The sequence below is a fragment of the Pelobates fuscus genome, chromosome 5 (assembly GCF_036172605.1).
Source record: "Pelobates fuscus isolate aPelFus1 chromosome 5, aPelFus1.pri, whole genome shotgun sequence".
Classification (NCBI taxonomy): domain Eukaryota; kingdom Metazoa; phylum Chordata; class Amphibia; order Anura; family Pelobatidae; genus Pelobates; species Pelobates fuscus.
This window is the reverse complement of record NC_086321.1, coordinates 145,876,933-145,889,348: the sequence shown is the minus strand read 5'-3', so window position 1 is coordinate 145,889,348 and position 12,416 is coordinate 145,876,933. Positions and strand designations below refer to the sequence as shown.

At 40.4% G+C, this 12,416-nt stretch overlaps 1 protein-coding gene across 1 annotated transcript in view; it reads left to right on the top strand.

Moving 5' to 3' along the window:
- The first annotated feature begins 215 nt into the window (after positions 1-215).
- Positions 216-12,416, top strand: part of ZDHHC8 (zinc finger DHHC-type palmitoyltransferase 8) — a 101,705-nt gene continuing 89,504 nt past the window's right edge. The window contains exon 1 of the mRNA XM_063454417.1: positions 216-530. Coding sequence (XP_063310487.1) covers positions 427-530 — 104 coding nt within the window. The 5' untranslated portion in view covers positions 216-426. The remainder of the gene's footprint in view (positions 531-12,416) is intronic.

The following is a 12,416-nucleotide window of genomic DNA, read 5'->3' as shown; positions in this document are numbered from 1 at the left end:
AAATAATGTTGCTCCTCCCTGCCAGTGCAATTAGTGGTGTCATTCATGATGTATGCAGCATGTGGGTGTACAGGGATGGAATTCTAAATATAAGTCTGGAATGCTGCCGCTCGTTACCATTGGTTTCAGAACTCAGAGCTCCGTGCTCCATTTAGCAGCACAGTACTGAGCAAGCAATCACACAGGACCACCTTAACATCCAGCGAGCCAGGCAGAGAGGGCTGGGCTGGATGGGGTGGGATTTCCTGTGTTAGCAGGTCAGCTGTTCTCCCTCTCTCTCTCTGTCTGTCTTTTTCTCCCCCCCTCCCCATTCACTTACTCACTCACTCACTCTCTCCCTCCTATGTGGATCGTGCGGTCTAGTGCCCCTCTCTCCCCCCTGGTGCCTCTCTCTTGGGATCTGATTAGTGATGTGTAACCTACAGAATGCCCAGCAGCACTGGAAAAAGGTTTAAACCAACAAAATACATCCCTGTCTCCACTGCAGCTGCTTTATTAGTAGGATCAACCACTTTGTTTTTTGTTTTCACGTAAGTACCTTTATAAATCTATCTGTATAGCTATATATACACAGAGCTTTGGGGATTGGGTGGGTTCCCTCTGTGAAAGGGGGATGGTGGTGGTAGATGTGGGGCTTGGCATTGCATGGTATCACTAGGTTAGCCCCACAGCTTTAAAGGCCATGGGCCTGCATTTAGGATCTATCTCTGCCTTTCTCTGTAGTTTTTATACAGTGTAGCTGGGATGGGGGCAAACTGATGTGCTTGCTACAATGTATCATGCAACGCCAGGCTCTTTTAATTTCCTTTTATTTTGTGTGATTTCTGTTGGTTTCATGCATGGATCATTAACACCTTAATTAGGCCATACTCCGTTAAGAAAATGACTGCATTTTATTTTTTAATAAGCACCTTTTGTTCCTTCAGGGTGTTTAAAGGCCTGTGTTACAGGGAGGAAGACATGAGAGCCTCTTGTAAAGGCATACATTTATATGCCATTTATTTTTATTGTGCCTGGTTTGTATGCCAGATTTTCTGCTTGGCACAGCTTGTCTCCCACCCCCTCCCCTCTCCCCTTGTTGGTTCAATGTTTTTCTGAATGTGTTTTCCATTATTAGCCTGGATGGATGTGTTGATTTGGACATATAGCTGTTTAAAAAGATGCTGGTACTTTTTTGCTTTGTGTAATCACCAGCAGGCTGTCCTAGATTATCATTACTGTTCTTTCTTTATGTTGGGTGTCTCTGGGTGGCAGAAAGCAAAGTGGTGTTGGTTTAATAGTTCTTTGGGTCACTTACTATAGCTTGGCTTGTACTGTATTGCCTGGGGCCATGTTATTGTTACTCTTGCTTACAATAGTTGTTTGTCCAGTATTGTTTAAAGGGTATTATTGGCATGGATAAGCGCCAGGGCACTTTATCTGTTTGTTATACTGTCTGCTCTTCCTGTGTTTGTCTATAGAAAAGCTCTGTGGACAATAATTGCTTGCAGAGCATAACTTGGTACTTCACCTATTTAATCTGTCTTGTGTTTCTACTGTGTGGATTATAATGAGAAATACACAACTCTGTGACTAGCAGTGTGCACTTGAGATGGGACATATGTAGCCTTGCCATCCATAATCTTCACACAAGGAAACCTCCACACTTGTTCGTTTGAGCAGGGTCCCTATCACCCCATGCTCTGCCACAAATGCTAATGTTTTCTTTTATCGCTGTACAGCTCTGTCTCCTAAATTGATGCAATATAAATAATTGTGGCATCATTGGTATACTAGATGCTAGGATCTCTAAAGGCTTGTCTCATGGCTGCTCCTTTCCTTTGGAAAAGCCTGCCTACCCCTGTCAGACTCTCCTCTAGTCTTCAATCCTTTTAAAAGTCCCTCAAAACCCGTCTTTTCAGGAGTGCTTATTGCCTCCAAGAGTAACTTCTATCTCTCAAACCTTCCTCTTGCTCTCTCCTACAGGGCCCACTCCACTCTCTACTCCAGTTCTGCTACTTTCCCACCATTTCTATTTGCTGTCACCCTCAATACCCTTCTTATTGTGGTTTTTATACCTCACCTCCTCTAGACTAGAAGTTCGTTTGAGCAGGGTCCTCAACTACCTATTGTTGTTGTTACATTTTGTTATTGTCTCATTTGGTAAATCCCCCTCTTATTGTAAAGCGCTGCAGAATAAGCTGGCGTTGTATAAATAATAACCAATAATAATAAGAGATGTGCTTCTAATATGCATTAAGATTAACTCCTGTCATGTAAATATATGGAGTTGAGAAATTTCTAGCAAACTGTTAGATACTTCTTTTTGAAGAGGCACTGTGAATATTGAGTAATTTACAGGGGTAAATGTACAACATAGTTTACCATCACCACACTACTGGCTAGTGAAATCAACATATAGCTGGGATTATTAACACTTTTTTTTTTTTTTCTTTTTTTTTTTGTAGTCTTCACAAATTCCACAGCTCCTTATTCTATATGTACTTGGGGTTCTTCTTCCTGTTTATGCGCTGTGTACACAGCATCTTGGGATATCATAGATTTACATCGTATCCCAAGATGCTATGTACATAAGCTGTAATATAACTTTTATATAGAAGATTAAACCCATACACTAGTGACTTTAATTTATTTAAAAAGAAAAAAAAAAAGTCCCATGTGATGGTTTCTCTTTCACATTGCAATTTAGAGCTTTGTGCCATTGACAGAGCTCTAAAGCTAATTGTGTTGCAGTGATGGTACTTTGACCTGCTCTGCTCCCATAAGCATACCTCCTAACACTGAAAATCTGTCAGGAAGCCTGCAAGGCAGTAGGCTTATATCAGTGATACAGTGTGGGTCAGTGATGACATTGGATCTGGCATGAAAAGGGTTGGTTAGCCTGGTGTGCCTGTGCACCAAGCTTATTGAGAACTGTGCTGATAAGTCCCCAAGACGGCCTATGCACTGGTCACTTCTGAAGCCCAAAAACCATGAATTTGTATTGTTTGGCACAAGCACATTTAATACTGTTCTTATCAGGGTGATTTTCTTCACAGAAATGTGACACTAGAGAACAAAATTATAATTTAGTCTAAAAATTGCTTAATACATATTTAGAATCACTTAACCGATAGTGACCTGACCACCTATGGACGACTGGTTTTACATATATGGTTTTAGCTGAAATTAATTATTTTGTTTACTTTTTGCCTGCTTCACAGGAAGTGCCCAAGACTATAACTGTATTGCAAAATAGTTTGGCCTTCTATTTTGAAAAGCCTGCTGTTTCAATTCTGGTTTTCCAGGGTAAAGAAGTGTGTGTATATTTATAACTGAGTCCTCTATAGCACTTAGCACTTTCTTAGGTGTTTCCACACTTAAATGCTAACTTTTAAAATAATTTTAGTGTTTCATGGCTCCTTGTAGAGAGTCAATTGAGTGATGGTAACATTATCTGGCTCACCATAAAAGAAAATGCAAATAGCATTATGTAGCTATTACATGAAATCTGAAGTCATTAAATGCTGGTTCCATTGTGAGGTCTATGAATTTGTGGACTGTTGACATTATTCTTGAATGGCATGCTTAGAAAGTACAGTATGTGTTTATAGATGGAATATGGAGGAGGCAGGCAGCATTTTGCACAACATTTTTTTGATACTATTCTATTAGTGTATCGATTGTAAATCTTGGATACACAATGCTGCTATTAATTTGGAATGCTGTACTCTCATTTTCTGCTCCAAGTCATACCTGCTTAGTGATGTGTTGCTACATACACTAGAGCAAACTTTTTCACTTGAATGAAACTTGGCTGAGAGGTAGCTTCCTAGTTGATGCTATGGGCTCTGGAGGACGATCTGAGCCAAGAGATGAGCTATAAAACATGCTATAGGGCAGCAAAAGTTTTTCAAATACTCCCTGCACTGTTGTTTTTTTTTTTTTTTTATTATTTTTCTTTCTTTTCTTTAGACATAACTTTGGAATATAGGATATTCTACTGCAAATTCATGTGTGCACACAAGTATTCTAACACTCTCATTAAGTTCTTTAATATTTGCTATGGTTTTAGCGATTTGCAATAACTTATAGGGCATTATTTTGTCTGATGGGATCCATATATTTCAATTAAGTGTACTTGAACTGCTATTTGGTACCTCTAGTTTTGTATTTAAAAAAAAAAAAAAAAATGAAATACTATATGTATATTTAGATTTGCGTATGGGTTTTCTTTTATTTTTGTGACCTGTTTTAAAAGCTAAATTACATTTTGGGACTAATTATTGACTATTCTTTCACAGTGTTCTTAATTACATGAGGGAACATTTAAATTGTAAATGATTTGTTCTTAAGATGTATGTGTGGATATATGCAATGTGTAAATTGGTACACAGACCATTCACCTAATAATAACTGAGTATGGAGACATGTATCCAATGAGGAGCAGGGAAAGGGAAGCTTAAGGACTTTATAATGGAAAACAATAGAGCAATATGGTGTCTGAGGAAGCCCACATGAGGTTTTTTTTTTTGTTTTGTTTTTTCTTATGAAAGAGCTCACAATTTTACAACTAAGCGTTTTAAAACTCGTGGATTAGTAAAAATATTTTACTGTATTACACTATTGGATTCGCTTAAAAAAAAAAAAAATCATCTGCGTACCGCGGAGAACACACTAGGCATACCTGGAGTTCTCCCCTCTCCATCTACGACTGATAGCCCAGTGCTGGGAGTTTGCGGCTCTGGTACAAGTGAGTGAATTCCACTTTTTGCGAAAGGTTTTCTATTTATTTATTTTTACATGTTTAAGATGTTTCTGCACTATATTAGAGGAAATATCTTCAGTCTTTTTTATAGTTGGTGCCTTTAATACAATTTCTGAAATTCGGTTTCAGAAATGTCTTATTTTACACAACTACAACAATCAACTGATGCGCAAGTATTTGTGTCTTGCACTTCCCAATTTTTTTTTATTTTTATTTTTTTCTTCTCTCCAGCCACTTCAACATCACCATCACGCAGTGTAGAAGTGGTTTTCTAAACTGAAACCCAAACATAGTTGCCTTGAGGCATGCACTTATTTCAAATTTGAGACCTGACTCTTAAAGTTGAGGAAGGCAATAGGGCCTGAAGCCCCCTAAACATTTAATATGACTATTGAATACGAAAAATGTCTCAATGAAGTGGTCTGGGTGCCAGGTCCCCCAGGTTTTAACCCTGCAGCTGTAAACCTAGCAGTTTCAAAGAAACTGCTATGTTTACATTGCAGGGTTAATCCAGCCTCTAGAGGTGCTTCTGCGATGCTGAGTGCGAAAATCGGCGTGGTTTTTTTTGTTTTGTTTTTTTAATCCGCATGCGCGGCTCTGGCTGCGTATTCGGCTCCACTCGGGAGCTTACGTCGGAGGGGGAGGAGAGGTCACCAGCGCCAAGGGAGCCTGACGCTGGATATAGGTAAGTGGCTGAAGGGGTTTTAACCTATTCAGCCCAACGGGAAGGGGGCCCTGAGGGTGGTGGGACCCTAAGAATTTATATAGTGTCAGGAAAACGAGTTTATTTTCCTGACACTATAGTGATCCTTTAACTTTCAACATCTAGATTTTGTGTTCATGGAGGTTCCTGTCTTCAAGTGTCCCTCTTTAAGAACAGAAGTGTCAAAGCAGTCATTATGTTCTTACCTTCAGTTTAAAAAAAAATAAATATAAAAAAAAGGTGGTGGGGGGCCAAACAAGCAATGCACTGTTTACACTTATAGTATGAAAAGAGATACAAGCGGAAGGTGGTAGAGCATAATTTAGTGAACTGGTAATGAGAGAGAATTTGGAAACACCCTTCAATCTTGGTGAGCCCAGGGGCAAGGCAAATGGGGTCAAGGCACTTTTCAACATATCGTGAAAGGTATACAAGCTGTAGAATTTGGAGCTATTGTGCCTTTGGTCAGGGTGGGAGCAATGCATCATTTGTATTTTTGTGTGGCATTGAAAGTTTTGTAATCTTGGGTGGAGGGAGGAATTACTGAAATGCCAAACGAAACACACAAATAGGTGGGGTTATTTGTATTTATATTTATTTGTACAGTTTTCAGTACCAAACCAAAATATGTAATGTATATAAAAAATGTTACTATGGATGATATATGGACTTACCCAGCTATGAGCCTGCTTTTTGCATTCTGATGATACATGTTTTATGTGATCAGTTGTGTGCTGTCTGAGTAATGCATGGGGATGATTTTATGTAGTATTGTTTGGGGTTAAATTATGCTGTCATAACGGAATAAAATCTAAAATGTTTCTTGATGTATGATTAGAAATTATGTAGCATCTGGTTTGTTAGTTTGTACTTATGACTGTATCTTGTGTGTATGATGTGTTCTTGCTCCTGGTACTCCCTGTCCAGATTTTTAAGTGAACCTTTAACCTGAATTCCTCCCCAAATCCAATTAGTTCATCACTTATCAGAGACTTATATGATGTGTTCAATGTAAAATGCTTAGATATAAGGTCTCCTTTGCTTTGTGGGTGTTGGGCTTCTGTAATACCCACCGCTTGGGTGCTCTTTCATTTACCCTGCTTGGACAAACTTCCCTAACCAGGGCAAACTTCCTCTATGAAACAGACTCTGTATAGATATGCCAGTTACCCTGTTGTTATACTCCCTAGCTAGCGCTAGAAACTTCTGCTAGGGAATTACCATAGCAACAGCAAGTCTGCCGTGGTTGCTTTGTGTGGAGAGCTGGAGCATCACATGTGGGTAGTCTCTCCTGCTCTCCCCGTCAATCAGGTCTTTGGCACAGGAGTCTTTGACATGACCTCTTTTTAAATAGATTTTTCTCCCAATCTATACATTTGCTAGCAATTGTACTAGCATTATGCATAGATATCTAAAAAAAAAAACACTTAAGTTGTGTATACCAAGACCAATACCCTTTAATGAATTTGTCAATCATGATTTTTGGCACTCCTCTGTTTTTTTCTTTCATAATAATATATTGTCTCTTTTCTAGTGAGCATATTTACCCTTCATAGTACACTCGTTTGATTAGGGCCTTTTCACCTCTTGTTTTATGTTTACATCAATTTATCATGTATTTGCTTTGTATATCCCCATTGTAAAGCACTGCAGGATATGTGGTGCTATATAAATGATAACCAATATCCACTCTGTACCCTTAGGGTCTATTCACTAGACCAGGAATTGTCAAGAGAATTACACATTTTAGGCCAAAGTATCACTTGACAATTTGTAGCTTTAATAAATACAATAACCAAGCATAGCCTTGGTCCATGATAAACCCAAGCTACCTCATTGCATTTGGAACCCCTGCCATTCTTAAACCAGTTCTGTCGTGTTGATCACTCCTCCAGCAGAGCCTTTTTCTTCTTCTCTGTAATTAAAGGGACACTCCAGGCACCCAGACCACTTCTGCCCATTGGAGTGGTCTGGGTGCCAACTCCCACTACTCTTAACCCTGCAAGTGTAATTATTGCAGTTTTTTGTAAACTGCAATAATTACCTTGCAGGGTTAACACCACCTCCTAGTGGCTGTCTACTAGACAGCCACTAGAGGGCACTTCTTGGTTTCTAGCACAGGAAACCTGTGCTAGAGCGTCGCTGGACGTCCTCACGCTGTGTGAGGACCTCCAGCGTCGCTCATTTCCCCATAGGAAAGCATTGAAATGCATTTTCAATCCTTTCCTATGGGGAGCGCGCATGCGCGGCATTGCCGCGCATGTGCATTAGGTCTCACCAGCCGGTGGGCGGGATCAGTCTCTCCCACCGGCCGACGCAATCAGAGGGAGGAGCGGCGCGGAGGAAGAAGCAGCAAAGTGGGACATCGTCGCTGCCTCTGGTAAGTAACTGAAGGGGTTTTCACCCCTTCAGCAACCGGGGATGGGAGGTGGGAGGGAGAGGAGACCTGCAGTGCCAGGAAAACGGATTGTTTTCCTGGCACTGGAGTTTCCCTTTAAAGGGATACTTCAGGCAACAAAAAAGCTTAAGTTTTCAGATTCAGGAAGGGTGGAGTGCATTAAAGGGACACTATAGTCCCCAGACCACTTCATCTCAATGAAGTGGTCTGGGTGCCAGGTCCCTCAGGTTTTAACCCTTCTATGCTATGTTTACATTAGGGGTTAATCCAACCTAGTGGCTGTCAGGAAGACATTCGCATCCAACGTGCACAACGTCCATAGGAAAGCATTGAGAAATGCTTTCCTGTGGACTGTTTGAATGTGCGCACCTCTTCTCTCACTTACCTGAGTCCAGTGCCAATGTCCCTCGGCGCTGGCTTGAGCTCCGCCTCATGCAGACCTAATGCGCATGCGGGGCAATGGCCATGCTCACATTAGTATTTCCCATGTTGGAAAGCATGTATATTTCCTTCCTATGGGGATTTTGGGTGACGTTGCATGTCTTCATGCATAGCATGAGGTCATACAGCGTCATTTAGATGCCTAAAAGTCGGCTAACTATTTCGAAGTCCCTCTAGTCTTGTGGCTGTTTGTTAGATATACACACGCACATACTTCTTTTGTAAACACTGTCTCCTTGTATTCTCCCCTGCTCCTTAAACATGGATGCATGCATGCATGCATGCATTTATTCATAAACCTGATTTTAATTACACAGACTGTGTTCTGTTTTTTGTTTTTCTTTTCCTATAAATTCTGTTATACATACACTCACACTTTCACGTTGCCTTTGTGCTGAATGAATAATAACATGTGTAAGAATAATGATGTAAGAAGAATGGGGTCACAAAAAAGTCCCGTTCATTAGAAGAATGACTCTCTCTCCATTACTTGCCAGCCGTAAGCTGGACTGAAAATTATTTTAATATTAAAATCATTGTGATACTATCACGTGTTAATCATGATGAATGACCGTTTGGTTTATATGACAGTCTTTTAGGAAAGAGGAGCACATACTCAAGTCTTGGCTCTTTAAGAAATTTATATTTAAAAATAAGTGTTGTGCTGAAGTTTACTGGTGCTCTCATTTGTTGAGATTGATCCGATTTGCTGTATTCCTGAAACTGCAGTAGTTTTGCTCAACTTACAATTTCTGTCTTAAATCTATATTTAATTTTCTTTACAGTCCTGGTTTCAGATTTCCATTTGCCTAGGGTGCAACTGTGCTAAATATTTTGCCACTCTAAGCATTTCAAAGCTTTAAAGGGACACTATAGGCACCCAGACCATTTCCTCTCATTGAAGTGGTCTGGGTGCAGTGTGCCTGTCCCCTTAACTTAAGACTGTCTATAGTGGCTATCAGTGTGGGAGCTATAGAGCTGGGAATACAGACTTGTATTCCTAGTACTAAAGTATCTTGTTAATATAATTTAATTTTTTTTAATAAAAAGCATAAGATAATTATTTTTCAAATACAGTACTTGTTGAGTTTTTTTTGTTGTGTTTTTTTAAATGTATTTATTTTTTAGGTAAATATTCACAATTGGGATTACCTGTAAATTAACATGCACATCAAGCAACAAATGTGTGGGAACTAACGCACTCATGTTTGTTACTAAACGGTGGTGATCACTATCACTTGTAAAGACCGTATTGCTTAAAATAAGAGCTAACTCTGAAGGGGAACCCATTCGGGAGAGCTTGGGCACAAACTAATTTTTAATGACTGATTCATTTAAACCCACAAACTATAAGGAATAGAAAATATTGCAGACAGGATGTAATATTATAGGCTTTTAAGGCCAAAAATAAGTCTAAAATTACCAAGGACATCTTTTTTTTTTTAATTTTATTTTTTTATAGAACATTGTGATTACAAAAAAGTTAGGTTTTTATTCTCTCCCCCCCCCCCCCCCCCCCCATTCTGAGAGCGTGCTACTATGTCTGTCCAATGTATCACTTCTTAAACCATTTGCATGCAAATATCTAAGTAAATAAGCAAACCCATGCACCTCTAGGTTAGAGCCTGTAACATTGAACAGGTTACTTGTGCTGTGATTCTAAAAACCACTGAAAGCATAATTTGATCACAATGCCTTATTCATTATAAAGAAAACGTTTTGGCCATGGCAAATCACAGGAGCCAGGCAGCTAATCAGGTATCTGAAAATAAGCATTTTTCAATATCTGTACTTACTTTGAGTCAACAGATGGTAACTCAAAAAAATTTCTTTACCTTCACCTTTCAAAAGAAATCTTGGGTGGTGGAAAAAGTAGTAATGTGGCAAAATACTACTTAAAAAGTAGCTATTTTAAAGGGACACTATAGTCACCACCAGAACAACAACAGCGTAATGTAGTTCTGGTGAGGATGATCATTAACTTCAGGCATTTTCATGCAAACTCTGCCTTTACAGAGAAGCAATATCTGGGCTGCGTGCTTGGGACCCCGACTGTCCCTTTGAAGGCCTGGTATTATCTTTATCTATTATTGTGTATATTTCAGAGGTTATATATTAAAGGGTGACCTGACCTGCACCATTTTAAAAAAAAATAAAAAAATTTAACAATTGAGTGCCAATACCACGATTAGCTTTGTATTAAAAAAATAAAAAAAATGTAATTCTTTGAAATTTTTACAGCAAAATTAACTTGTTAAAAGACAGATTTACAGTGTAACGTAGAACACAATTCAGCAAAATACCTGCTCTTACATACATGTGGGACAGACCAATGGAGAAGGAGCCAGTTGATAGTAGACCCTGAACAAATGCTCCTCCTTCTAGTAAACAGAAAACATAAGACTAGGTATGTAAGGAAGATGATGCAGAGCAATCCGTTTTGAGATTGAATTCCAAGGAACATTAAAGAGACACTCCAGGCACCCAGACCACTTCTGCCCATTCGAGTGGTCTGGCTGCCAACTCCCACTACCCTTAAACCTGCAGCTGTAAATATTGCAGTTTTCATAAACTGCAATAATTACATTGCAGGCTGAACTCCTCCTCTAGTGGATGTCTACTAGACAGCCACTAGAGGGCACTTCCTGGTTTCTAGCACAGGTTTTCTGTGCTAGAGCGTCGCTGGACGTCCTCACGCTCTGAGGACCCCCAGCATCGCTCAATTTCCCCATAGGAAAGCATTTTCAATGCTTTCCTATGGAAAAGGTCTAATGCATGCGCGCGCGTGCCACTGCCTCGCATGCGCATTAGGTCTCCCCCGCCAGCGGCCGCACATGCGTGATCGGTCTCCCCCGCCGGGATACAGCGGAGGAGGAGCGTGGACGGACCCTAAACCACCGCCGAGGGACAATGGCGGGGGTCTCGGGTAAGTCACTGAAGGTGTTTTCACCCCTTCAGCAACATGGGATGGGTGGTGGGAGGGAGAGGGTACCTGCAGTGCCAGGAAAACGGTTTGTTTTCCTGGCACTGGCGTGTCCCTTTAAAGAAATTGTAAATGTTAAGGTCATTCAATTTATGAGGGAACATTTAGCCTAATTTGCAAGTTGATTGCAAAGTTTTGGTCTTTTATTATGGAAACCCAGTTTTGAGTCTGGCTATATCTGTCTTAAGGGATTACTCTGAAAACAGAGAACGTAAATATATCAAATGGTCCAGAGAGAGTTTAAAGGACCACTATAGTGCCAGGAAAACACTCGTTTTCCTGGCACTATAGTGCCCTGAGGGTGCCCCCACCTTCAGGGACCCCCTCCCGCCGGGCTGGATGGAGTGGAAGGGGTTAAACTTACCTCTTTTTCCAGCGCCGGGCGGGGAGCTCTCCTCCTGCTCTCCGCCTCCTCGGCTGAATGCGCATACGCGGCAGGAGCTGCGCGTGCATTCAGCCGGTCTCATAGGAAAGCATTTACAATGCTTTCCTATGGACGCTTGCGTCTTCTCACTGTGATTTTCACAGTGAGAAGCACGCAAGCCCTCTAGCGGCTGTCAATGAGACAGCCACTAGAGGCTGGCTTAACACTAATATAAACATAGCAGTTTCTCTGAAACTGCTATGTTTTATATTAAAAAAAAAAAGGTTAACCCTAGCTGGACCAGGCACCCAGACCACCTCATTAAGCTGAAGTGGTCTGGGTGCCTATAGTGGTCCTTTAACAGAAAGTACAACATAATGAAATAATTGAGGCTATAACACATACAGTTGTGCTCAAAAGTTTGCATACCCTTGTAGAATGTAGAAAACCTGAGTGAGCAGGCAAAACACATTTCATTTTTTTTTTTTATGGGATTAATATTCAACTGTAGGTTATAACAGAATGGCACAATCCTAAAACAAAACATGGCAACAAAGAATAAAATTAAATGACCCCTGTTCAAAAGTCTGCATACCCTTAGTTCTTAATACTGTGTATTGCCCCTTTAAGCATCAATGACAGCGTGCAGTCTTTTGTAATAGGTGTCTATGAGGCCCCTAATTCTTGCAGATTGTATAGCTGCCTATTCGTCTTGGCAAAATGCATCAGTGAGTCACCACCATGCTTCACAGTGGGCATGGTATTCTTTTCACTAGAGAC